General features: G+C 36.8%; 1 protein-coding gene across 3 annotated transcripts in view; it reads left to right on the top strand.

Annotated features, from left to right (window-relative positions):
- Nucleotides 1-6370: 6370 nt before the first annotated feature.
- The window catches only part of MON2 (MON2 homolog, regulator of endosome-to-Golgi trafficking), a 101927-nt gene continuing 80942 nt past the window's right edge, over nt 6371-27355 (top strand). The window contains exons 1-3 of one of the 3 annotated variants that reach the window (XM_010949021.3): nt 6371-6891; nt 18013-18076; nt 26530-26657. In XM_010949021.3, the coding sequence (XP_010947323.1) occupies nt 6781-6891; nt 18013-18076; nt 26530-26657 (303 nt within the window). In that variant the 5' untranslated portion in view covers nt 6371-6780. Of the gene's footprint in view, nt 6892-18012; nt 18077-23196; nt 23278-26529; nt 26658-27355 lie in introns of those variants that run through there. The other 2 variants (XM_010949038.3, XM_074374649.1) reach the window with 2 other exon arrangements.

The raw sequence follows: 27355 nt of genomic DNA on the forward strand, positions 1-27355 counted from the left end.
GCCAGGACTCAGGGATTACATCTCAGTCTGAGAAGGGGTCTGGGGATTCATAAGCATAGTCCTAGAGAATTATCTAGTTGTGATCTAACTACTGAGACTGATGCTGGATGCAGAGTTTCTCAACCTCGGCGCTGTTGACATTTTGGAGTGAGTAACTCTTTGTTAGGGGGGTTGCCCTGTGCGCTAAAAATGTTTCGTTTAGCATCAGCCCTGGCCTCTATCCACTAGACACCACTAATAGTCCCTCCTCAAGCTGTGAGCATGTGAAACGGCTCCAGACATTGTCAAATGTCCCAGGGCAGGGTGCGTGGGGAGATGAGACGATGGCAAATCGCCCCTAATTGGGAACCACTGGGCTAGAGTATGCCTGGGGAGAGAGAGCTGCACCAGCGGTGGAGGCTCCAGTAAGAGGGTCTCAGGGATGAGCTGGTCTAGAGGAGGTCACTACTGAGAGTGGCCCAGTAATACAGCATAGTGAGCATTCTGCCAGATCTGTCCCTTTTATTTTCTCTTTGTAGCCTGTTCTAGTTTCTCTACTTCCTTCTTTCAGTGTGCTTTTGCCTCCCAGGGTGTCTGATTTCTTTGCCCCCCTCACAGGGAGACCCTAAAGACCTAGGAGAGCCTTTGGTCGATGGCGGTGGGTGAGGTAGCTCCCTTGTTTAGAGGGTTCCCTGATGTTCCCTGCCCTCCTTGGGGCTTTGCCTGATTGACCTCTCCCATTCCCCTGCTTCCCCGACTCTACTGGTTTCATCCTGGGAACACATCCTTAATAAAGTACTTGCACACAGATCTCTCCTTTAGGGTCTGCTCCTAGGAAACCCAGCCTAATACGGCCTGTAACACTGCGGGCAAAGGACAGAGTCAGGAGTGAGAAACAAGTCCAGGAGGGCAGCTCAGAATGAAGACTAGGAATGGTAAGTCTGGCCTGAAGCCCCCATCAGTGGGTTTCCAGTGTGAGACATGGCAATGAGAGAAGTGACTTAAAGGCGCTGGAGACCACCAGTGTTGGTCTTCATCTCAGGAGCAAGGCTGAAAGGAAAAATCAAGCACAGGGTTTTACAGTGGTATAAAAATAACCGCTATTAGAAGCCATACTTCTAAAATGATTTGTCGTTAATATTAAATAGATCCAGCATTCATCCCGACAGAATGAAGGAGTCTGTAATCCTCTGGACTCTGGAAATAGTGCAGTGGAGTATTCCAATCTCTGCTTCTGGGACGCTGTAGAAAAGACGCTGGCAAGTCTGAATGGTGCCAGCCCGTCCCATGGCTAAAACGCTCCGTGAGCTGCTGGGAATGGAGCGCATCTCTCAGGGGTGACTCTTGCTTCTGCTTTTTCATAGCAGAACTATTTCTGCACCATTTGTGCTCCAGTAGATGATGGATACAATGATTTAGGGAAGCACCGTCTAAGAGAAGTTTGGCAGTAAAGTTGGATATCTTGTTAAAAACTTGTTCCTTCATTGTAACTGCCATTCCACACAACAGGGACCAAACTCAGAAGGACCATATTTAAGAATCATTTTTGTGTTCGTAAAGCAGTTACAAGATAGAAAACAAAATGCTTAAAAAGTCATTTTGGAGAATAACCATAAGAAACATATAAGCAACTTATTCTTACATGTCAAAACATAATGTTTGAAATAGTAAATTATAGGTTCTCGTCTCATAATTTGTCTTTTGTAGTCGTTTGCTTATTGTGGAAAGAAATGATCTGAGTTCTTCAATCAGTGTGTAATTTAGACCAGCTAGGAAGTTATAATTTTTAATTCTGAAAATTAAAGTTTACAGGGTTCTTTGAGAATGTGCTTCAAGAAATACACAGACAGCATGTACCAAGAGGCAGTAAAGGCTAATTATTTCTGGACTAAGTAAAATTCTTTGAAAAAGGAAACTATAAAAATGGATTGATTTCAGGAAAAGTAATTCAGAGAGAATTAATGATGACAAAGGAAAAATAATAGAGTGAGACTAAAATAAATCTAAGATTAAATTCATAATAGCTATTATGAATTTAACAATTTTAACCTCTAAATATGAAAACTTTAGATTATAAATAATAATTAAAATATGTTACTGATAAAAAGTGGGTAAGGAAGCATTTACAAACACATTTGCAAGTAAAATTTCTTATTAATTTATTCAACTCACAGAACTCTGATACATTTTCTTCAGCACAGATGTCCACATTCTGTACCACGTGAACCCCTTATCCTGACCACATAAACCAATCACCCTTGACCACAGCTGTTTGAACCAGGCATGTCCCTTGCTCCCAAAACAGTTCATCTTTTCAGTGACCTACTTGGTGGTCCAGCAAAAAGCATAGCAAAATTGGAATATACCAAGTATATGTGATTTGCCGAACCACTTAGATTCTTTCTCTTTAGAAATCTGAATGTGACACATACAGGGGAAGTATGTCGTTGGCAGGGTAGTGAGACAGAAGTTAAACAGACACAGAGAAATTAGAAAAGCAGCAGAGGCCATGAGGTAGCCGAAGACATGAGGAAGCTGAAGTCATGAGGAAGGAGAAGCCAAAAGAAAACAGAACGTCACTGGCGTGTAGAACTGGAATGAGGTAACTGGGTGGTAGAGGCAGGAGGAATCTAAGCAGAGCCAGAGACTAGCTGTGTCTTGGTCATAAGTAAGCATTCTAGGGAGAAGAAAGCAAAACACATCTGCTGCTGAGGCTAATCAAACAGTGATGGATGCCAAGGGGCTTTCTAGTTCTCAAACCAGGCTCTGTGAAGCCAAGCTTTCCCTGTGTTCCCGTAGGTCCCAGCTTTGTGGCTGAAACTCCTTTCTCTCTTATTTTCACACGCAGTATTTGTTTGAACCCCTCCTGCCTGAGGCATCCAAAAGAATTGAACTAGTCCATGTAAAGGAGTTTGAACTTTAATCTGAAAACAGTAATAATAAAAGGGCTTCCCATTTCTCATTTTAGGGCCAATATGGAAATAAACTGAAAATGACCTAGAGGCGAGGATGACACTTTGGAACCTGTTTTAAAGATGATGATGATGGATGCACTGGCAAGTGACAAAGGAGGATGAATGAACGGAATTGGATTCAGCTTAGCTGTGGTAAATGGGGGAGCAGGAAGAATCAAGTTTGATTCTTACTTTCCTGGTCTGGGCAACCAGATGGATGATGGTGCCCTTCATTGAGAAAGGTGGTGTATGAAGAGGACCAGCTCCGTTTTGGGGAGGAGTGTTAGGTGCCAATGAAACTTCCAGGTAAATATGTCTAGTAGGCAGTAGAATATCCATATCTGGATCTCTCAAAAGATTTCTAGAGTTAACGTCTGTATAAGGGCTTGATGTCATGACTTTCAAAGACACCTGGCCAACAGTTTCTTGTTTTATTTCCATAGCACTAACTTTAGGAATGTACTTGGATGAGGCTGGTTAGTCTAGGGAAGCTGAGGGTATAGGATTTGTTCGTATCTGAATAGCCTCTGTACTGCATTGTAGCTATCGCACTGCACCGTGTTTTAACTCTGAGATTGATGAACTACCTTGCCTGTGAGGCAGTCTCCACAGAAGGCTATGTGTAAGACCAAGCAAGCTTTAATCATATAAGCTAGGATCGCAAGCGGAAGTGAAGTTTCCAGAAGGCCTGATGTTATATATTCTAGAAGATCTGAGTATTTGGAAGGTTTAGAAGCTTGCACTTTCATCTCTTAGCGGATATTACAACTACCTGTATTCCTTAGATAAGAAATCCAGATGGTGTCTCAGTTGTGGTATTTTGATTAATTGGGACATTCTATTGGTATTTGTCAATATGGAGGCTGTACAGGGTGGTATCAATAGATTGGTAGTAACTGAAGTCATTGATGTGCCTAAGATCACTCCAGGAGAGTAAATTAAGAAGAAAAGAGATCAGAGAATAGAATCCTGGGAAATACTAATATCTAAGGAGTAGGTGAAAGAGAAAAGTTCAAGAGGAGAATAAATGAATGATGACAAAATGAATGAATGGTAGATTGAGTAGTGTTTATATTTCATCATTAAACTGAGACAGATATTTCAAAATATTAGACAAGTTTTCTTGTTACACATGAATACATGCTCATTGTTAGATAAATTTTCTAAAAAAGTCGTAACAAAGGTTTAGACAAAGGTGAGTTCCCTAATTTTCAACTAGAAGGTTAAAACTTGCTATAATTAAGTCTATTTACAATTTAATAAAAGACTTAGCATGAGTAATGATCTCAAGAGTTACCTTTCTCTACTACCTATTTAAAACGTTTACTCAATATTTAATGTGTGCTTGGCATTGTGCTTAACCTGTAATATCTCATTCAGATATTAGAACTACCTCATGAAGAAGGTACTTGTATTTCCTTTTAAAGAACTGGAAACTGAAGATTAGAGAGGTTAAGTAATTTGCTGTAATCACTTGGGTAGTAACTAACAGGGTGGTGATTCAAACTTAGGGCTTTTTGATCTCAGAGCCTGAGGCTTAACTTGATATTGCTATGAAGGCATTACTTATGGTAATATAAGTTTAAATTTGTCAGGCATTTATTATTGTAATTTTCAATGAAGTCACATTACACTCATACCAACATTTACAGATGGGCTACAATTTTGAAAGTACTTCTTGAGTTACTTGAAAACAATAATACATATTTGAATAATGTGTTTTTCCTACTAATGGAGAAGTGATTCTGTTTTTAGCATGCTAACTCCTCAGTTTAGCTGATTTCTTAACTTGTGGAATCAAAAATTATTTTTACCTCTGCTAACTTGCTTGGTTTTGGCATCAAGCCATGCATTGTTTCTGGGACAGTAAAACCTCTCTAGGCATATATATGGAAAACTGTCGGGGTTTTTTTTTTTGAAAAGAAATGTACAGAATCCTGGAATACTAGATATAGGTAATTGTTACACATTAAGAATATTTTTACCTTTCCAATTACTGTAAGTGTTTTTAATGAACAAATTCTACTTGAATTCAACTATATATAGTAGAGATGTAAAAGACTTTAAGGACGATGATTTTGAGTCAAGCATGCCTAAGTTGCTAGTAATAATAAAAAATTAAATTTCAATAGAAAAATCGGCTACATAGGGAAAGGCACTGATTGTGATCTTGATCCTAGATTATTAGGTCAATTATTAGGGGCTCATTTTTAAAAGCTCCCATGGACCTCAAGAATAATGTCTGCCACGTGTTCCCATATTCCACCAAAGTTCCTCCCCCTAAATTCATATCTTTCAATATAGCCATCAAGTTTCCCAAAAGCAGTGTAACAGGCACAAATGATCCAAACTACTGTTTTAGGACCTCCCTACCATTACCTCCTCTGCCAGCTTCACCCATCCTTCCTTTGCTTCATCTCAGAAGGAAAAAAAAAATTGTTTACAAAGTACTTGTGGTGCAAGGCTTTTTTTATTTTACAAACACTGCCACCCACTGACAATCTCATAGGTCCCTGTATTCCATCCTGTAAAGGTGTCATCAGCTCAATTGTCTGAAGGTGTTCATTTCTTCATCTTCTACCTCTGCCCTGGTTCAGGCTTTCCCAGCACCTTTCTTTGCTTCTTACTCAGTAGCTGCGGAACGTCTTAGACAAAAGTGTACTAACCTGGATCTTCGGAGAAGCACAGCCGATTTTTCTCTTTACCTTTGCCTCATAAGTATTTGGCACTTCAGATCTAATGAAGGCTTTTATTTGGGCTCCTTATTTGAAGATCAAAACTCGGTTTTTTTAACTAGGGTATTTATTCACCCAACAAATATTTATTGATCATCTACTATGTGCAAGACATCAGAGATACCGCAGGGAACAAAACAGAAAAAATAAAATCCCAACGCTTCTGACACTTTCATTTTAGCGGGGACACAGACACGCACTGAATGGGACGTCACAGATGGCAGAGCGCCAGGCAGCTTAACAGACGAATTCGGGATTTTACTTTGGGTAAAATGGGAAACCAGCGGAGGGTCTGGAACAGAGGGCAGTTTAATCTTCTATTTTACAGATTAGGAGAAGAAGCGACTGCTCCGCAGTAAGTGCACCAGCATGCTTCGTTCAACTCTATGGAGGAATTGCAATTTAGGTCCTCAGTTGTGAAAAAAAAAAATTAACAGGAGGTAGGCGTTGATTTGGGGCCATGGAGTAGCCTGGGCTCTGTTCAGACACTTGTCACCGAAGAGGAAGCGAACCTTGAGCGAACGGTGCCCGGAGCTGGCTCTGGTGCCGGGAGTGGGCGGGGAGAGCGCCCCCGCCCGGATCCGGGCCAGCCCAGAGCGGGACCACGCCCCTGACCACGCCCTCCCTGCGGCTCGCCACCGGGTTGGCCACGGCGGAGGCGGTGGCCGCGGTGCCCGGAAGTGCAGCTGACGTGTCCCGGCCGCGCTCGGAATTGTGGGCCACTCGGCTAATGGCGTCGGCGAGTCTAGGGGATCAGGGGAGCCGGCTGTGAAGCTTCTCGCCAGGTTGGCTGGTGACAACCGGTGCGGCCGGGCCTGCGTCAGCAGGAGGGACCTGCCCGCTTTGTGGGCTCCTCGGCTAGGGCCGGCGAAGCCTAGCGGGGGCGGGGCGACTGCGGGGTGGCCCCTCGGGTAAGAGCCGAGGGAGTTGCGAGGAGGCTGCTGGGGGCTCTCGGGCTCGCTGCCCAGGCCTGGCGGAGCCCCGGTGGAGCCCAAGGGGCGGACTGCCCAAAGGCCAGAGACGCCTGGAGGGCGCTGCCTGTCACCCCGAGGAGCTGACAGTGCCGAAGTTCGTTTGCGCCGCTCAGAAATTGGCACTGAGCTAGGTGGATCATGTCTGGCACCAACAGCCCCGAGGCGGTTAAGAAGCTGCTGGAGAATATGCAGAGCGACTTACGGGCCTTGTCCCTGGAATGCAAGAAGAAATTCCCACCTGTCAAGGAGGTAAGCTTCCGGCGACGTCGGGAAACGGCACAGTGAGCAGACCAGGTCCTGTTCGACCCAGTCCTGTTCGACCCAGTCCTTCACTCCCACCCTCCAGTCCTGTCTAATTCTCCTTTGGCCTTCACATTTCCATATTTGCGAGGCAGTGGGCTGATCCACAAGTGTTTTTATAGTTTCCTTTGGCGAGGTGTGAGGCGCTTTAATTTTTTTTTCTACTGTTCTGTCCACCAGATTTAGGAATGAAGTTGGCAGAGTGAGCAGATTCAGCGAATTCACCTAGGTGTATGGTAGCCCCCCCTTTTCTAGCCTTTTTCAAACTTGAAGCTAGCCACGCCAGGATTGAAAAACTTACGTTTGTTGCTTCTAAAAACTAATGATCATAGTTGTAGTACAAAGTGTGCCCCTCACATTTATTGTATATATCACTCAGTTAAAAGTAGATTTCCTTTTTGTCACGTGTCATACAACTTAACTCTTTGTCAGTCTCATGAAATAGTAGTAAATTATCCAGAGACACTTGACTTAGGATAAATATTGAAGAGCACAGTAACTATATTAAGTCTTGTTATGAGCAACACTGTACTGGAAAGTTTGGGCTTAGAGTCAAATACAACTGACTTTAACCACTAGCAAAACAGCAAGACATCCTACTTAACCTCTTTGAGCGTCATTTTTTTTTCCAGATGTAAAATAGGACTAAAGGGTAGATTTATTAGATTATGATGAAAAAGTCGTCAGAGCAAAAAAATGTGTTGTTAAACAGGCTCAAGTGAATAATATATACAAGTTAAATTATCCAAACATTTCCTGAATTGAAATTATTAATATTTAGTCACTATTGGCTTTTTCTCTTAAGTGGCCATTTTATTTCTCTTAAACTTTTTTTTAAAATGCTGCTCAATTTCTTTTCTCATTCCTGAAATAAGATATTTAAGTGATATTTTTGTAAAAGCAATTATTTAAATTTATTCTATTTAATGTTTGGTATACTACTGCAATTACACAATAAAGTTTGAATTTTAGGCTTTTAAGGAACATTAACTTTTTTTTAAGCTATTATAGAACTTTTAAAAATAATTTTCCATCATTAATCATTCTTTTTTTTTTTTGATGAATAACTTGTACTATGATTCAGGGGAACTGTGTATACTCATCTGAAGCCAGTAAATAATGAATGGTGGCTATGATTTACAAAAGAATACACTGAAGCGAATCTAAAAAATTTCCATAGATACCCATGGTCAGCGTTTAACACCTGTCACCAGGAAGTAAGAAGACTTGTTGACTTCCTTCTTCAACAGCATATGGAGCAGTATGTTGGAATTTTAGATTTGATTATGATAAGCCTTCCATTTCCACCATGCTTCTCTAATGCACTGGTGACTGGCTGTTCGAATTTCTTGTCCCTTGTTTCTTGGAAAGATTTGTAAGCAGATGTTTCAGATTGTCATTTAGAGAAGGACCAGCAACAACACTTAACTGTGGAACCTTAACTTCTGTCAGTGCTTTGGTCTCGTCGGTCTGCAAGAAACTCCATCTAGTTTTTGTTGTTGTTGTTGTTGTTGTTTAATAAAGTAAGCAGATATTACCTACCCAGTGATGAAAATGAGATGTGCCACTTTTGGAAAGATGACTTTTATGATAAGTTTAATTTCAGATATTCAGTAGTTTGTTTTGATACCAATTTTCATTATTTTTCTGTATCATCTTCTGTTGAGAGTTGTAACAAATAATTTTAAAGAATTTTAAAGAAAGTCTGTTCTAATTGTAAGGAAATGCTCTCATTTAGAAAATATTAAACCCTATTTTGTAATTTTAACAATAATTTATAAAACTGACTAATCCCAGGTCTTATAATTGATATAACACAGTGATTCCTCTATATTATAGGCCTTTGTGGGCTAGCTTGGGGATTTAATTGCCATTTATTACATTATTTCTATTGGAAAATACATTCAGAATTCCAAACAAGTAACTTACAAAGTTCTAGAACTCAATCCATTTCTAATCTAGGAACTTTCAAGAAAGCTAACTCGCTTCTTTTACTTGAACTTCAGCTAAAGATGTATTTAGTTTAGTCTTTGAGGTACAATTGTAATCACACCAAAAATTGTGAAAGTAATTTTTGGCATGATTATCTCTGATACATAATTTTGTGTATAGTACACACTCCATAAGAATTTGTTGGCTTTAAGAACTTTGACTCCTTAACCAATGGCACTTCTAATATGCTTAGGGCCCGCCTTCAGGAATTAAAAAATGACCTTGACTGTGTCACAAGTTTAAAACAAGAATGAAGTAATTAGTGATGGTTTTTAGGAGGGAGTCTTGATTTTCAAGAAGTATTTTGGTTGAGTTAAATTTTCCGTCATCATTTAATAGCAGTGCCATATTTTGGCTTTTGTTCTTAAAGGAATTGGTAAGTTTTATTTTTTTGGAGTGGGGTGAGGGGTGGTACTTGGTAGACACTAAGGCAAAACTTGTCTAAGTATAAGAAACTTTTCTGTCTGTATACTGGTTTGCTGCTTAACACTCACTCTCCCAGTATCTTTGCAGATATTATCTGAAAAAGACTCGTTCTGAACTACTTAGAAGCTTACTCAAGAACTTAATAGAATACAGGGCTGATTGCATATGTGCTTCAGAAGGGTTGTCTCCTTCCCCATTACTTTTTAAAAAAAAAGGTAGAATGAAGTGAGACATTCTATGTTTAGTCTTTAAGTTTTAATAATTTCTACCTTTTTGGCCATAATACTTGGCTCTAATTTTTTTTTTCTTAATTAATGATAAGCTGGATTTTTTAAGATTTCAAATCTGTTAGAAAAATAGAAGAAAAGAGTATTGATAAAGGATAATGGCTTACTTACTGATATTTATTACTTTGGATATTCTACATAGTTTTCTCCATCTTAATTGTTTTCATTTACAAAACAATTTGCACGTTAAGTTGTATTTATAGTGGCTATAATTTCATTCTGTCATTTTGTAATGAAGGTAGTAATACATTCAGTCTTTTTTTTCCCCCTCCTATTTTCCTTAGATATGAATCTTCATACTTCAGCAGTATAACTTTCTTTTAAGCACAAGTGTACTAGCTAATTTATTCTGAAATAATTGTATGAGAAGTTTTTTTTCTTTGTCTTAAAAATTACTTTAAAGCTTTGTAAATCACTTCTTTATAATTTATATTCATTCAGTGGCCTTCAGAAGCAGTAACCTCTGAGGTTTTGTGTTTATGTATTTAATGAATAAAACCCTTTTGGTCGTTTCTATTTGCAGGCACTACTCTGTGGAAACAAATGAGGGGCTCTAATTAAGTCTAGAACCATGATCAGAGTGAGTTTGTAATCCTGGAGCTGAGTCTTTATAGAGTGAGTAGAAGCTAGCCAACAGAAGAAGGGGGCATCCTAGGCAGAGGAAATAGCACATGTTTGTATTCCACGTAAAATAAATTTCATGATGAAGGTGATTGGGAGCCATTAAGGTTTTTTAAGAGAGTGGCATGATCAGATTTATACTGAGTAACATTACCTTAACAGTATTGGTGGGGAGAATCAGAGGGGATTGAGATTGAGGCAAAGAGAGCAAATTTTGTAAAGAGGTGATTGTCTGCATTGAGGTAGCAATAGAGATAGACAGGAAGTTGCTCGCATTGTGGTAGACACATGTGAAAGAGACAGTATGGATTAGAGAGATTTAGCAGGTAAAATTACCAGAGCATAGTGACCTTTTTTTGTAATGTAGAATGAGAAAACTGTGTTGCTTCTGAGGTTTCTGGCTTGGGAAACTGAGTAAATCACGAAGAGGAGGAAATGTCTTGGGGGAAAATGAATAGTCATGAATATTAAGTTTAAGATTTATGTGTGATATCCAAGTGGAACTGACCAGTAAGTGTAGTAAGTGTGTGAAAATGATGGTCTGGCACTGAAGAGGGAGGTCTAGAATTTCAGATTTAGGAGTAGCAGTTAATAGAAACCATGGGAGTAGCTAAATGGGCCAGGAAGAGTGTATAGAATGAGAATATCAGGGCTAAAGAAGGAACTTGGGGAAACAGCAGCATTGAAGGGAAAGGGGCAGCTGGGGTGACTAAGATTAAGGACATGGGAGAGAAAGCGAACACTGGGCTCAAGCAAGGTCCTTGAGAAAGCTGGAGTTTCAAGGGCCTGGGTGTATGAACTGACTTCCAGTCTGAGAAGGGATACATTACCGTCTGTTAGAGGAAGGGAAAACGAAAAAGTGGATTTGAATGTGACAAATTTGAATGAAGAGCCTAGTGGAGGGATAGCAAGTTGTGAACAGTTTGGTCTTGCTCTGTTTTCTTGGTAAAATAGGAAAGGAGCTTGTTGCTAGGTGTGATTAGTGATAAAAGAAGTGTTGGATAGGAAGTTTGAGGGGAGCAGTGGATAGCTTTGGAGAAGTGGAGGGGAAATTGACTTGGAACACCTCAGAGTCTTGGCAGGAAAAGTGGTTGAATGATGATGGATCGTGAGATCTAGGTTGAATTCCCAAAGAAGGAAATCCAAGACAGCTTTGATTGAATGGAAGGTGGAAAGGTTAAGGCACTAGCAGCTATTTAATTGAATTGGACCAACTTAATCCAAGAGCAGTGGAATTGGGGAATGAAAGAGCTAGAAAGATAGGGACTGGGAAAAAAGTGGGGATATTGAATTTCAGACTACCAAGTAAGATGATAAAGCCCAGGGAGGGGGTCATAGAAGAGGAGAGGGAGCGAAGGTCATTTGACTTGAGGTGGTCACATTAGGGTTTCGGATGGATTTTTTTTTTTCTCTCTCTCTCTCTTTTAATGAAGTGGAATCAGTGAGAGTATGATAAAGTGTAGGTAGTCTTCCCAGGCTACGTACTTGAAGTTTCTTCTTACCCATTCAGGACTGGTAGAAGTAGTTGGCAGGGATTGTTGCCTAAAAAAGCAAATGTTCTGTGGTGGAGTTCCTCAGTGTCAGGTGTTTCTATGCATTAACTGGCTGAGGGGAGAAAGAGGTGCCCTCTACTTACCGTGACCAGACTCCCCCCTTAACCAGCTATTTGGGGACTGAGGGCCAAGTCAGCTGGCTCTTCTGGTAGGGCAAAGATCTCATTTTCAGGCAGTGAAGAATACGGGCTGAATAATGTTTACATACTTAATTGGGAGCTGGTTTTGTTTAGGTCTCTTATGTACCATAGTTTTTTTCTGGTTGACACTGGTCAGAGAAATTTGCTCATGATACAACCAGTTGTGTTTTTTCCTTCATTAGCATAAAGAATAAATCCATATTTTATATATTGAATTAATTAGTTTTCATAATGTATTCAAAAAGTATCAACACTAGTCAGAACAATATAACAAGTGTGGTAATAAGTTATAAATCATTTTGGTCAAGACTTACTTTCCTATATAATGCAGTTTTAGTTAGTTGTGTAGCCCTGATAGTGATCTTTGATTTTGCCTCTACTCTTTCTTTTTATGCTGCTATTGACTTTATTATTAAAAAGTACATTAGATTCCTAAGGTCCCATTAAATTCATTTTCTTCTGTTACATATTTTAGTATTAACTTCAAGAGTTCTATAAGTAGCAGCTTTTTCACCAGGACTTCTAGGAAAATTTTACAAGCTTACTGCAGTATTCTAAGAGCATTTTACAGTGAGAGCTTTTTAAAAAGCTTTCAATTAGTCTATAACATGTTTTATATATTTTTGAAAGTTAGTACCATAACCATTAAAATGTATTGTTTAAGTGTAAAGCATATAATAGCTTATTTTTTTTTTTTACTAAGTTTTGGTATTTTTTACTTGCATAAAAATGAATGAAGAGCAAAGGTCAATGAAAACAAATTTTAGTGAAAAAACAATGTATTGATTATTTTCTTAGCACTGTGCTTTGGTGACATAGAAGTAAAAGACATTGTTTCAGGCCAGTCAACCAAAAAGGAAGACATACTTCAAAAATGGACGTATTTTCCTTTTAAAATATAAGCATAACTTATTTTCAACCACGTGCAAAATAGAGGCCTTACTATCATTCTTATAATGTAAAAGAAATTTATCAGTTTCTTAAGTGTAAAGCATGGCAAGAAATTTTAAAAATGAATGAGAAACTGTCTTTATCTTCTTAAAGTTAACTAACAGTTGAATAAAATATTATCTTTCCATTAGACTAGGAACAGTGCCTCCACTGACTGTTACAACATGCCACTGCAAGTTTATAGGTGTAAGGAAACTTACGATGTAGAGAGGTGCAGTAACTTGCCTACAGTAGTAAAGCTACAAAGTGGAAGAATTGGGCTGTGAATCCGTGTGCATCCGTCTCTGACGGCTGCATCTCATCATGCTGCAAGTGTCTTTAAAACATACTTGACTTGTTTTTACCATTGTTCCCACTTGTCCGCCTTGCTTTATTATTTGTTACTATTCGTCATCCTCATTTTGACTTTTGTAACCCTCTACCTTCCTATTTCTTCTCCCTCCCTCAGTATTTTTTTCTCTTTTTCTTTATATACAAAGTTTTGTCTTGAGACCTTTTCTCTGTGCTCACCCCTTTAGTATTTCTGGCCATTGCTTCTGGCTTTACCACAATGCTCATGACTCCTAAATCTACTTCATTAACTCTGCTCTCTTTACTGAGCTTAGACCTGTGTTTCCAGCTATCAGTTGAACACATCTACCAGAGTATCTTTCACATACTTCAGATAGATCTTTGTGTAATTGAACTTACTTTTCTCAAAACCTGTCCTGTCCCATTTCCCTCGTTCTGTTCAAGGTACTCATCGCTGTTGCTTGCCTTAGTCCTATTTGGCATCTTCCGTCCCTCAGCTCTCTTTACATTGTATTCATTGTTAGATGTTTCTTCTAGTTCTGTAATTTCTAACAAACATCTCCTTTTTTCTGTTTTCTTAGCTGTTTTTCTAGTTCCAGGTCTCAGTCTTATGCCTTTGATATACATGAATGGCACAAAAGACCATTCTCTATGTTACCACCAGATTAATATACTTTAGCGCCTTAGAAATTCTCAGTGGATACTCTATTTATAGAACTCAGCCTAGCATTTAAGATCTTCTTGTTCTTCTCAACCTTTCTTCATCACCCTCAGCTTTTCCTCAAATGCCTTTATACTTCAGCCAAACTCTGTTGGCTGCTATTCATTCTCCAAATATGCCCTACTGTTTCCCTCTGCCATGCTGTGGCTTTTTAGGCTCCTTTTGCTGTCCTGGAATCACCTCCTCCCATCTTGTTAAAATTAAAATGCTACCTTTAATCCCACTTTAAATGTTACTCTTCCATATGTTGCATGCATGAACTACCTTTACAGATGATTTTCTCATTTCTTCTCTCATTCACTCATTTATTTAGTTATTCATTTGTTCATGACTCAATTTTTGAACACTACTGTGTGCCATTCACTAGCTAGTTGCTGGAGCAAGAACAGTTGCAGCTCCTGTGCAGATGCCTGGTCAGTGATTGGATGGATGCTGCTGCTGTTCAGAAAAATAGAGGTTATAGGAAGAAGCAGCAGGTCTTTCTGGGGCTGAGGTGGAAGTTGGGTGTGTCTGAGAGATGATGACATCTGTTTCAAATATCTTTAAGATAGCTGTTAAATATATGGGTTAGTAAATCCTATAGTTGAGGAAGCAGGTAAGAAACAGGAATATAATTTAGGATGCTTCAGCATTTGGAAAATAATTGAAACCGTGGGCTTCAGATTGCCTAGGAAGAGTTTATTGAGACGTGAGGCCAAGGATATTCTTTGTGGTTTTGAAAGAGGAATCAGCTTTTTTTTTTTTTTTTTTGTCTTTGCTTTTCTGTACTAGCTTCCATATTCAAAATCCCTGGTGGGTATATCTATTTGGGTAAACAAAGAATATTGAGAAAGAGAAAAAGTATTTCCTGAGATAGATTAATTTTAAGACTAACATATTAAATGCTACAGTGCATTTAATACTGTTAGCTTTCTTTCCCAACTCATAGATTGCCCTTGGAAATAAAAATATTAGACTGCCCATAGATTGTCCTTGGAAATAAAAATATTAGACTGCCTTGAGTAGTTCCCCTATGGATATACAAGTGTCTGGTCAGAGTAGTGGATACTTTTAAAGCAAGAAGTTAAAGACTCTTCTTTACACAGACAATAGAAGGAAATCTGAATCCAAATACTTCCGTTTATACATGGCACTCTCTGTGTATGGGCTAGGTGTAGGTATGAAGTAGGACTGCAGTGATTAGGGGGGCCGTGATACACAGCTTCCCAGCAACGTGGGTACCTAGGCGAATACGATGGTACAGTTGCAAAGTCTGACAATGGAAAGTTGGATGTAAAAACCAGGAGCTATGAGTTATGTCTAATTATATCTAAGGTAACAAACCTTTTGGTGATTTCTTGAGTTTAGGAATGAAAATACTAGTTATATAGCTTTTTAAACACTTGCCTCTTCAGAGCTACTTAGGAAAAACCACTCCTTATTCTTTTCCTTATTATGTGTGTGTAAAAATAATTGTTAAACATAGTTTATACTTATAATTTACTTATTACACTTACAGGGGTCGACTCTATCTGAGGAAATCAAAATAGTGTGGCAAATTTGAAATCCTTTGCTGACATCTAGCATCTAGCATGCTGCAGGATTGATTTTGGAAACTGACTATAATTCAGAAAGTTGGGACAGATTGGGATTTATGATGGTTCAGTTTGATCAATCTCTGTTGTTTTTGAGCAGAAGGAAATACTGAATTTGAGAATATGCGAGGTACATAGGGCCATAGTGAGGAGAGGGAGAGTCTGAACATTTGAAAATGATGGTAGAAGAAATCTCAGTGACCACAGATTAATTTCAGTTGGCTCAGTAAGAAAATTATCTAGGAGAGTTTGAGATGGGTTGTGTGAGTGTAACAAAGTACGTAATAATTTCAGTATTACTGTATTTTTATAATAGTAAATTTGTTACTTGTACTTCTTCAAAGTGTATCCATAACCTGACCACTCCTTACCATCTCCACTGCTGTCGCCTCAGGCCTATCCACCATCATCTCTTCCTTATATTATTACAATGGCCTCCTAGATTTTACTGCATATTGAAATCACCTAAAGATTTTTAAAAATACCAATGCATGGCTCCCACTAGCAGTCATTCTGATTTAATTGGAATGTTGTTGCAACCTGGGATTCAGGACTTTTTTTTTTTTAAGCTTCTGGTGTTTCTAATATGCACTGCCCCCAGATAATCAGAAAATCAATCATCTTTCCCTGCAGTAATTTATTTTGAGTATATTTTTCTGCTAGTAACCATGTTCATTTAATTTGGGATATTTCCATTTCTTAAAGTTGTAGAAGAATGTCCTAGTGTATCTGTTAGGCATCTTAGTTGTGAGCAATGAAAGCTGACTCAGACTGATTTAAGCAGAAGTGAAGTTCACTGATAGAGTATTGAGTAACTCACAGCATTGGTAGAAGGCTGGATGGAGCCAGCCTTGGAAGGAATACAGGAACAAAGGGAGGCTGAACAGCTAGAACCACAGCAGAACTCATGCCAGCGAGACCATTACTGCCGTCTCTGCTGAGCAGACGGGGTGCCTCTGTGTGCACTATGGTTGTGCTGGCCCCTCCACGCCGCCCATGCTTCTGCTGCCCTCCCTGCCCTTGAAAACTCCATGTTGCCTCCACTGTTGCTGTTGTCAGGAAGAACTCCATCTTGTTTCTGCCTTTCTGTGCCGCTAACCTCTGTATTCAAAACTCCTGGTGGGTGTGTCTGTTTGGAAAAGCACAGGCTGCCAGGATATGTACGAAAGCAAGTATCTGTTATTTACAATTTTTAATAGTGGAAGATAGGCTCTGTCTTGCATTGAAACTCATGAAGTTGGAAATTCTCCAGGCACAGGCAAGGGCTTCACATGCTTGGAAACCAGGAAAATGACAGAGGTCTACTGTACATTGTATAGCCTACAATGTGCTATTTGTTTGATGCATTAATCCACTGGTCCTCAACCTAATAGCCCATAGGACACTGGGTTCTTCTGTAATTATTTTTAAACCTTTAGAGCCTGCTACCACTTGTCCCTTAGCAAACAGTAAGAGATAACAAAATAAATGAACAAGTAGCAAGCAAATTAATAGGAAAACTTGAACACATAACTTATCAGTATTTATGTATTATTTTTGGAGGTATGGAGACCAGTATAAGTATAAAGTAGGCATGTTTCTTGACAGTAAAAATGTCCTGAGTTTCTCTAATGGAAGTTGGATAGTAATATTGTATGTCAACACTCTCTGGTAGAAATATAATATGGGGCCACATATGCAATCCATGTATGTAATTTTAAATTGCATTAAAAAGTAAAAAGAGAAAAACTTAATTTTAATAATATATATTATTAACCCAACATGTTCAAAATATTATCATTTCAGCTTTTAATCAATGTAACTAAGGGATAGTTTACATTCTTTTTTCTATACTAAGTCTTCAAAATATAGTGTGTATTTTATACTTAGAGCACAGCTCAGTTCAGACTAGCCATGTATAAAGTGCTTACTAGCCACATATAGGTAGTGGCTATGGTATTGGACAGCACAGTTCTACGGCCCAGGAGAAAATGCTGTGTGACTTTCAGGTACTGCCGGTTGAACATATTTATGTTGAAGTGTTTTAGGCAGGAAAACTGAATGGCTATTGTCAAAAAATGCAACCTAAAAGTGATGACAAAGTTTCTGGTTATCTATTCTTTTCTAATCCAAAACAGTTGTACTTGATTTTGCAGTGTTTTGCAATTTTTTTTCCATAATTGAGAGAGAGGTGTGAAGTGGAAAAGAGAAACTTAAAATTTTTTATTAAGCTTTGTTTTTGTTTATTATTTTTACTTTCTGAAGATTTAAATGTAGAGATTAGGGTATTCCATATGCACTTTAAGGCACGGAAAGGGAAGATGCTGTAGTTTGCATGTGAATAATCAAATTAATCGTATTTCATTACATTCAATGTGTGTTTCACTACTAGGCTTTCGTATCTGAAATTTTGAAAATAAAAGAGATAATAGCAACTGACACTGTGCTTGAGATTTTTATCATATATGATTTCTTTTCCCTGGATAATTCATGTTGATAGTAAGTTTTATGTTCTAATTATTTTTATTCTTGCAGGCTGCTGAATCAGGAATAATAAAAGTTAAAACAATAGCTGCACGAAACACCGAAATTTTGGCAGGTAATTTTTTGCATTAAAAATTCAACAATTAATGAAAATTTGACTAATAGTAAAAGTAGAATCTTCAAACCCATCATTTTTTTTTACAGCGTCTCTTTCTTATGCCCTAACATGCTATCTGTAATGATAAAGAACATGTAAAAGTCCCTAACTTATGAACTAATTGGGTTTCCAAGAGGTGAATGCTATACAAATCTTCAAAATCAGAAGACTTAAAATGACTAACTCCTCAAAGGCAAGGGTTTTCCTTACTCATCATTGTATTCTTCTCCACCTCTTGTCAATCACCTAAGACACACCTTACTCATAAAAGGCATTTAATTAATATCTTTTGTACTGAATTAAATGGAAGATTGATTTTCAGACCACCTTCCAAGATCTGTTTTATCTTTAGTATAATATAAACAGGTCATAATGTAGGTTATAAATTTAGTAGTACTCTGAGTTTTGAGTAGTGAGACTAAGACTACATGTTCATGAAGAAAGAATGGAAGTGGGACGGAGGAAAGTATTTTCTTACGTTCTCTTGATTGACCCTGGTGTTCAGGGAGCCCTCAATAGTTTCTCTGTGGCGCCCTTTTGGTACTCAGTCTGCTTATTTTCTTTAGTGCCTTTCTGTTCTTGCCTCAATAATGAACGTGGAAAAGAAGGACACTGGTGTTTTTTGAGAATCTGTTACATGTGAGGCATTTGTGCCACTGTGTCTCATATAAGGCAGCCTTGTGGGGAAATACTGTTTTTATTTAACGGAGAGCAAATTGAGATGCAGAGAGATTTAAGTTACTGGCCTAACATCACATGATAAGTTGTGGAATCAGATTCAAAATCCAGGGCTGCTGAGAGCCCGGGTTTTTCCACAGTGTTGTGAGGTTTCCTGTCTATAGTGTTCCCTCCCAAGTGTTTTTTGCATTCCTTACTTCACTGATCCTTCATTCTCCATTTCCAATTCCAGTAGTGCTATTGGTCTCAGTTCGTTATAGGAGAAAAGCAATTCTATTAAGTTAATTTAAACAAAGTCCAAATAGTAAAGAGTCTCTTTAATTCTCATAGGTCTCTTTACATTTTTGAAAAAAGGATACCAATAAATCTCTAAGTGGTGGAATTTCAAAGAGTATTAAAAAATGAAATGACTTTTGGGAGCAGTTTAAGGGTGACAGGTGGGAGTGGATTTCACTTGCCAGCCTAGGGTTAGCCCTCCTAAGTTGCATCTGTTTCTCACAGCTTCTCTGATGTTAAACATTCTGACAAAACACCAGTGTTTTACAGCATTATTCACAGCATTGAGTAATGCTCTGTGTGCATGTTGAGAAGAGGGGTATAGTGAAGTGGTGGGTAAAGGCAAAGGTATGTATAATGGGATTAGAAGGATGGGCAAGTGGTTTGGGGAGATGCATGAGGAAATTAATGTTTCAGGGTAAATTATGGGCCTGGGTATTTTTAAGTTGGAGACATCATAGACCAATCATATTAGAATATCATTACAAATGTTTACTTTTGCTACTGTCATTGCTGATATGGTAAGTCCTTAATTATTCTCCAATAATAGAAATTTTCATTGAGTCTGTAGTTGATGGAAGATTTTTTTAAAAGACTGATTTCTTCAGAAGATCACTGTCTGTTAGAATTCTGTACCAAGTAAAATGTCTAATTTGTTCATATTAAGGACAAGTAAGAAAAATTTTGTCTCAGTATGAGTTTACTATATATGTGGGCTATTAATTTCATTTTAATTCAGTTAACTTTATTCAGATCAGGCTACAACAAATCTTTATGCACCTACAATTACTAGTTCATGCTTTAATATTCGTAGTCCCCAGAGCCACGTACCCGAGGAGCTAGATTAGCATTTAAACTTTTTCCTAGTACTTTTACCAAGTATTTAAAGCAATTGATACCTACAAATTTATAGAGTTTTATAGTCCACTGTCATCTTGAAAAATCAAAGGCTCCTAAGAAAGAGGAAAGAGTTTAAATTAGTCAGTATGTCATTTCTAAATTACTTAATTCAGAGTATAGTTAGTATTGAGAAAAGTTTTTACTTAACCTTTTTTTTTTTATTTCCTGAGAAGCATTTAATTCTCTCTAGTTCTAAAGGCTAAGGTTACTACTTCTGTGCTGTAATGGATGTTAAAGATGTTAGACAGTTGAGTCTCAAATGAGATGGGGTGTTGAATTCTCAGATATTTCTGCATATTCAGAAAATAGAAAAGGGTTGCTGTAAAAATCAGAACCTTTAATTAGGATCAACTAGTCTGATTACATAATTCTGAGCATAGATTTCTAACCAAGTTTAGTTTTCTTAGATTTATTTTCCAAGGGAAGGTTATTTATATTGCAGACTAAATCTTTGCTTTACATCTCCCCTTCTTTTAAGCATCCTCCTTTAATGTTTATTTTTCTTTGTTTTCACTGCTGTCATGAATGCTGACATAAGTGGGAATGCTATGCCAGGTAATGTCAGCATCATTGAAATATACAGATCGTTATCTCAAAACTTACATACTCTAAAGATAAAACTACAAGTGAGAGATAGCAACAAAAAGTTTTTCATTCACAAGGCCAAATGCCTTAATCTTACCTTTGACTACCACATATTACAAATTGTTTCTATTATCCCAGCTTCCAGTATACTTGAAATTGACCCAGGTGGCTTGTGTTACACAAAAATTGCATAAACAAAGAATATGCCTTTTGAATAAATACTTGAAACAAGGAGATCAATGAAGTTGTGGTATCTTTTAAAATTGTATATTTGACCCCTAACTCAAAACCTTCATGGTTGTATCCACCAATGACTGCTTTTCAGCTACTGTCAGTATACGTAGATAATCATATGTATGATTTGTGTTCTTCTTTCCTTACAGTTTCCCTCATCTTTTTCATATCTGCATAGTCTTATTACTAAAAGTCTCTGATTTAAGTAGCAATGAGTAAATATACTTTGAAATGTTTTTCTGACATTGAAGGTAATTTATCTGCTGATTTTATTTAGCATATTCTATCTTACCAGTACAAAGACCTGATGGTTAACAAACATCTATAGAATATATCATATAACATATTCTTAATAAAGAATTAACTATGTAAGAATCACTAGGGGAGATACAAAGATGGGTAATATAATTTGCCTACAATCTATATGTTAGTTTAAGAAATATTTTTGAGAAGTATGTTTGTGCCATTCATTCTGTTTAGCATACCTGCTCCTCTTTACTTTTTGGAGTTCTTTGCCAGAAATTTTCCCTTCCGGATGACGTACTACCTGAGGTCAGGAACAATATCTTATTCTCCTTTATATTGCTAGTAGTTAGCACATTACATGGGAAATAGTAAGCCCTCATTAAATGGAGGCTAATAAATGAGTCACTCCAGAATGCAAGTAAGTCTCTGAGTGCTGCCTCTAGTATGTTTTTCTACCTCTCTTTAATCTTACATGATGTGATTATTTGAGTACATGGATTTTGTCATGTTTAGTTCATGTGAGCTGGATAATAGAGTGATGAAAGAGACAGACCCCAACAGGATTCTGATGCTGTGTGGTAAATGCCAAGGTGGAAGTATAGACAGGCTTGTTATGAGAACGTAGGGAAAGCACCTAACCCAACCAGGGAATCTGGAGCTGAGTCTTAAAGTTTGAAAAGGAGTTAGCCAGGCAAATGAGGTGTAGAAGTGAAAAGAAAAGGAAGCCACTTGAATACATGAGGTATAAGACAGTTTGGTCTATTTGGATACACTATTCAAGTATTGCCCTTGTGTGACATCCTGAGCAGCATCTGGAAAGAGTTTGAATCAGGGAAGTGACACACTCATATTAATATTTTTATTTATATTCTGTACATTATGTTGGTGGCAGCAGGGAAGGTATATTTCATTGTATCATCAGTAAGGCAGACGTCGGTAGACTTCCTATAATCTCAGCTAGAAGATACAGGCGGTTGTACCTAATGCCTTGCTCACAAGTTGACCTGTTGGGCCAGAGAGATTTCTCTGCCGTTTAATGTGTTACTGCTTATTCTTTTCCCACCTTTTTAAAAAACTTTTAAAAATTTTAATTTGTATCCTGCCTTTTGTTATATCATAAATTCTTTGATGCCATCTTTTCTAATTATTTAGATTATTCCATAATATTTCAGCAAATGATTGTAGTTTATTTAATGATTCCTTTATGTTAGGCATTTTTCAGTATTTAGAATCTTCTTTTTTTAAGATAAATTTCTAGAAATGAAATTGTTAAAGGATATGAACATGTTCTTGGAATTTGTCACCATGCTGCTTTCTGAAAAGATAAAAGTTTATGCCTTTATCAACAATATGTGAGTGTATTTTTATAGCATTCATTATAGAATTCTTCAGATTATTAGTGTTAAAAATCTTTTTGGTAATTGAACAGGCAAATTACTTCTCATTTTAATTGACATTTCTTTTTAATGTTGAACATTTTTCTTTGAATATATTAAATTATTTCCTTTTTTCATTTTACTTTGAGTTTTTGTGTTTTCTTTATCAAATTGTTTGAGCTATTACATAGGAAAGATATTAACTTCCCATCATGTTTATATCGTATTTTCTATAAGTCATTTACCTTTTAATTTTTTGTCTAGATGCTTTTTATTTTTCCATATTCTAATATTCCTGATTTGATGCTCTCCACTTAGGAAGTCCTTCTCCTTCTATATAGTTGATAGTTATTTTTATTTTCTTCTAGTTTTTCTATGGTTTATCTTTTTCTTAATAACGTGGGGTGACATGAGGACCTATTTCTTTTGCAAAATTATTAACCGATTGTATCAACATCATTTGTTGAATAATCCTTCCTTTACCTGTAGTGTGCTTTTAATATGAAATTGCTCATACTTTTATTTGTCCTCATCTTGAATCATTTAAAACGTTTTCATACCTTTTGAATCATTAAATTTTTTTTATGTGTTTAGGAATATCAGTCTTTCCCATAACTAGATTTTAAGGGTTTTGAGGATAACAGTCATGTCTACATCACGTTTTATTTTTTTCCACAAGAATTATTATTTAATGACCATTAAAATTTATCATAATAAAACTTTTATTAACCCCTATTAGTGTGATTCATAGTGGGGTATCCTAGTTTAATTCTTTTTTTCCAGGATAAAAACTGCAGTTTTGCAGTGAAACTGCTCAGAGCAAGGAAACCCCTAGGATATGGGGACCTGCTGGACCTCTTTCAGGTGTGTGAAAGTGCATCATTTGATCTCACAGTTATAAAATTTGGAAGTAAAATATATTTATCAAACACACAGTGTTACGCTATTAGAGGAGTTGTGCTTCTTGAGGAATTTAGGTTGAGTAAAATTTCTCTTTTCTTTCTCCCTGAAAGCTGTCTATATATTGTCTTAGAAGTTGAAATAGAGAGTTTTGATTAAAAAGAGTTGACTTTTTTCTTTCTTTTCCTGGAGTGATTTTTTTTTTTTAATGGTTAAAGCCAGATGTCTTTATATAGCTGCACAGCCTTTTCCTTCTAATATGATTTTTAAACTCTAAACCCATAGGAAGATTTTTACGTAAAGCCACCCTTAAATAACATGTAAATAAAATTACTGCTTATGAAGAGAGTGCAGTAATCTCTCAATTAGAAGAGCAGGATTAATTTTTGCTTCTTAGGACCAGTATCACATTTAAAAGAAGAGAAAAAATTAGTAACTGTTTTTAGCGATCTTTGTCTTCATTGTGGTCTAGTAGACATATTTTTGTTTTTTATATTATGCTTCAAAAAAAACAGAATAGATCAATAGATTTTATTTTTTTGTTGTTGTTCATCATCTCTTCTGGATAACACAGAAATTTCCTTTGACCATTATATTCGTATACAAACTGGGTGGAAAAAAAGTAGGAAGGATTCCTTTGAGTTACATTAAAATACAGTTAAAATGACTTTTGTTACTACCTTCAGTTTATCTGAACTTGATAGATCTGGATAACTGACTGACATGTATACAACCTTTCACTATACGTTACCTTATTATATTCACTCTAAGAGGCACAATTTTTTCACATGTTAATATTCCCCACATTGGTATGCATTTTACTGTTTGTTGATGGCATCTTAGAATCACTGTGGGCAAGGTAATGTAGTTGTCTGTTTCAGTGCATGTGTGAACTTGTTCATAGTTGTTCATATTGTCACATAAGTTGAGTTTTATGCATTGTTGATATCACATAAGTTTAATGGCTATTTGGAATGTCACCCTAGTTGTTGTGCAGGCAATTTCTGTTAACATCTTATGGTAAGTTCAAAAAAGCACCAGCATCAGAGTGTGCAGACTGGGCGTCATTGGCTTAAAAGACTATCTCAGAGATGATAGTAAAGTACTCTCAAGCAATGAGGCATCCTCAAGCAAACAATCCAGTTAAAAAATGGGCAGAAGATCTGGTATTTTTCCAAAGAAGACATGCAGATGGCTAACAGGTGCATGAAAAGATGTTCAACATCATTAATCATTCAGGATATGCAAATCCAAACCACAAGGAGATATCACCTCACACCCGTTAGAATGGCTGTTATCAAAAAGATAAGAAATAACAATGAGCTTTTTGGCCCAGAGGATGAAATTGTGAGGAAAATTTCTAAGTGATAAGAAAGTACTGTATCATAGTTTAATTGGCATAGTTGATTGGCACTGATTTTCTTTCTGGTAATATTGTGGGTGTGTCTTAAATCATTGTCATCAGAGACTCTGTGGAAGTATGTTGTTTTTCCTTCTGTTAAGGCAGGATCCCTATGCTACATTTATCTGTAGACTTCAGGCAGGTAACTGTGAAGTGTTTCATTGGTTCCTCTTAAACACTTTTAACTCTTTTAGTTTCCACTTGCATCAAATGCTGTTTACCTTCGAGAGTGGCAGCATAATGTTGTGGGAGGAGTAGTGAGCCAGGAATAAGAAGACATATTTCATATTTTTAGATTCTAGTTTTACCACCTACTTACTGTGTCGCTTGGTCCAAATCACGCCCTATTCTCTATATGAACATTGTGATACTCAATGAGAAACGTATGTTAATGTCATAAAAATTATAAATGCAACTTGTTAGTATTGAAAACTTATTTGCCTGAGTAAGGTTTAATAACTGGGAATGTTCAGCAGAGTTAGAATTAGCCTTGTACTTCAGTGATTCTGGCAGGATTGAATATAGCAGGTTATTTACTGCTTCAGAATAGTGTTTTCTTGAGCTTTATTATTTTTAATCATTCATGTAAATGTTTTGGGACATTGTTATGGAAAATTTATGTCTCTGATTTTGAATCAAACCTTTATGCACAAGAAAGCAAGGAAATAAGGGAGGTTTTTTGGAAGCACTATTCTTTGCCAGTCATATTTGCCATCTCTTAGCTGCAATAAATCAGTAATTCATGCTGGCATACTGAGGGACTTTGCAGAGTGTGCTGTAGGAAATAGTAGTCTTTATTTGCCATACCACAAAGGGAGATTAGGGAGAGGAAAGAAAGGGATGTAAGTGATAAATTTAATGTTAACACTAGTTTTACACTTTTAATGGCGATGACTTTCTCAACAGTTTCTTTTGAAAAACATGTTAAAACTCAGACTTGTATGTCTTTATTATGAGTCGTAACCTGAAAAATAATTGATGGCTGTAGTACATTTGAAAATGAATACCGAGCGCATAAGTCTGATATTCTCTTGCCTTGGAATTTTATGTTATTCATTCAAATTGGAATGACAAACCTGTCTTACTCATCTTTATGTAGCCATTCAGTAAGTGTGTATTGATTTAACTTCATTTTGTAAATTTAATTATGTATAATTGAGTTTGTGCATTTTCTAACCTTTTACATTTTTGTTGCCACTAAAACTTCTGAAAGAACTGGCTTAGTAGGAGTTAAATTAAGATTTGGAATTACAGCATGTGCATCCAATTAATTTAAAGTAATGCTTCAGTAATAAGAGGAATAATGTTACTGTTTTTAATGAGTTTACTTCTTGAAGAAGAAATTAGAGCCAGTAAATTCAAAACATACAGTAAAATTCTAGGGAGTTTCTGAATATTCATTCAGAAATGTGGTGAAGATGAGGTTTATACTATTTTTAGTTACTTTTCTGCTCCAGAATATGAATTCTTATTCTGGTTTTCCCTTCTGCACTTTTGAAGAAATAGAGTCTTTTTCTGAGGCAGGATAGAACTTCTGAGAAGTTGTCCTTAAAGAGTTTATAGCAGAAGATGGAGGAGAACCAAGGGACCCAGTGTCAAGAGAAAGGCAGGGCAAGCTGTAAAGGGGAGGAGTGTAGATACAGAGTCTAGTATTTATCTGAAATTTTTTAACTCTTACTGCTTGATTTTTTAAATTTTGGTGTTTATTTTATATTACGTGGTTTTTGTTAAGATTGTCATTACTGGTTGTAATTATATAAATGTATTCCTATTTATGAATCATATTTAACATTTTATATGTGTTCTAAATAAAGCATTGAAAGAGAACAGCTCAGAGGTTGTTCAGCCTTTTCTAATGGGTTGTGGAACCAAGGAACCGAAGATCACTCAGCTATGTTTGGCCGCCATTCAGAGACTCATGTCCCATGAAGTTGTATCTGAGGTAATGTGAAGATTTTATCTGAACTGTGCACCTGCGAATCAAATCAGGCATTTTCATAAGGGGAGAATAAAACATATCTGATTTTTAATGTAAAACAGTGCTTGAAGGGCATGGCTTAATTTTAAAAGATTATCAAATTGTCTCATTAAATCTCATAAATAATGAATAAAGATGAAGTACATTTTGTCAAGTCATTTGTAATCTAGCAAGTCATAGTTCGGTAGTATAGATGATAATTTTGAGAACAAAGCAAAGTTTTAGTATCATTGAAGTAGAATATTATTCATAAATTATCTTTTAAAAGATAAGAGAGAAAAATCATGACTGCTTGCTAGATGATGTGAAGTGATAATTTGTTGTTCATTAACTTAAGTGTGTTGTTTGTATCTAACCTTAATGATGGCAAAACAAGGAAAAACATGTCATCACTATAAATCTGCATCCTGCTTGCAAATATAATGATGTTAACTTTGTGCTTCATGTGGTACTTTAATAGAAGTGGTAAATTCTTTTGCCTTTGGTATAGCATTCTAAACAATGTCAGATTTAATTGAATTTATAAATGTTAATTTGAGTTGTGTTTTGTTTTTCTGTAACATATTATGAATAGAATAATGTATAAGAAACAGCAGGCTCAGTTAATTTGTGTATGTATGTATTCTGGAATGTCCAAATTAACTATACCCATATTATTATAG

Source organism: Camelus bactrianus, chromosome 12 (genome assembly GCF_048773025.1).
Source record: "Camelus bactrianus isolate YW-2024 breed Bactrian camel chromosome 12, ASM4877302v1, whole genome shotgun sequence".
Taxonomy (NCBI): domain Eukaryota; kingdom Metazoa; phylum Chordata; class Mammalia; order Artiodactyla; family Camelidae; genus Camelus; species Camelus bactrianus.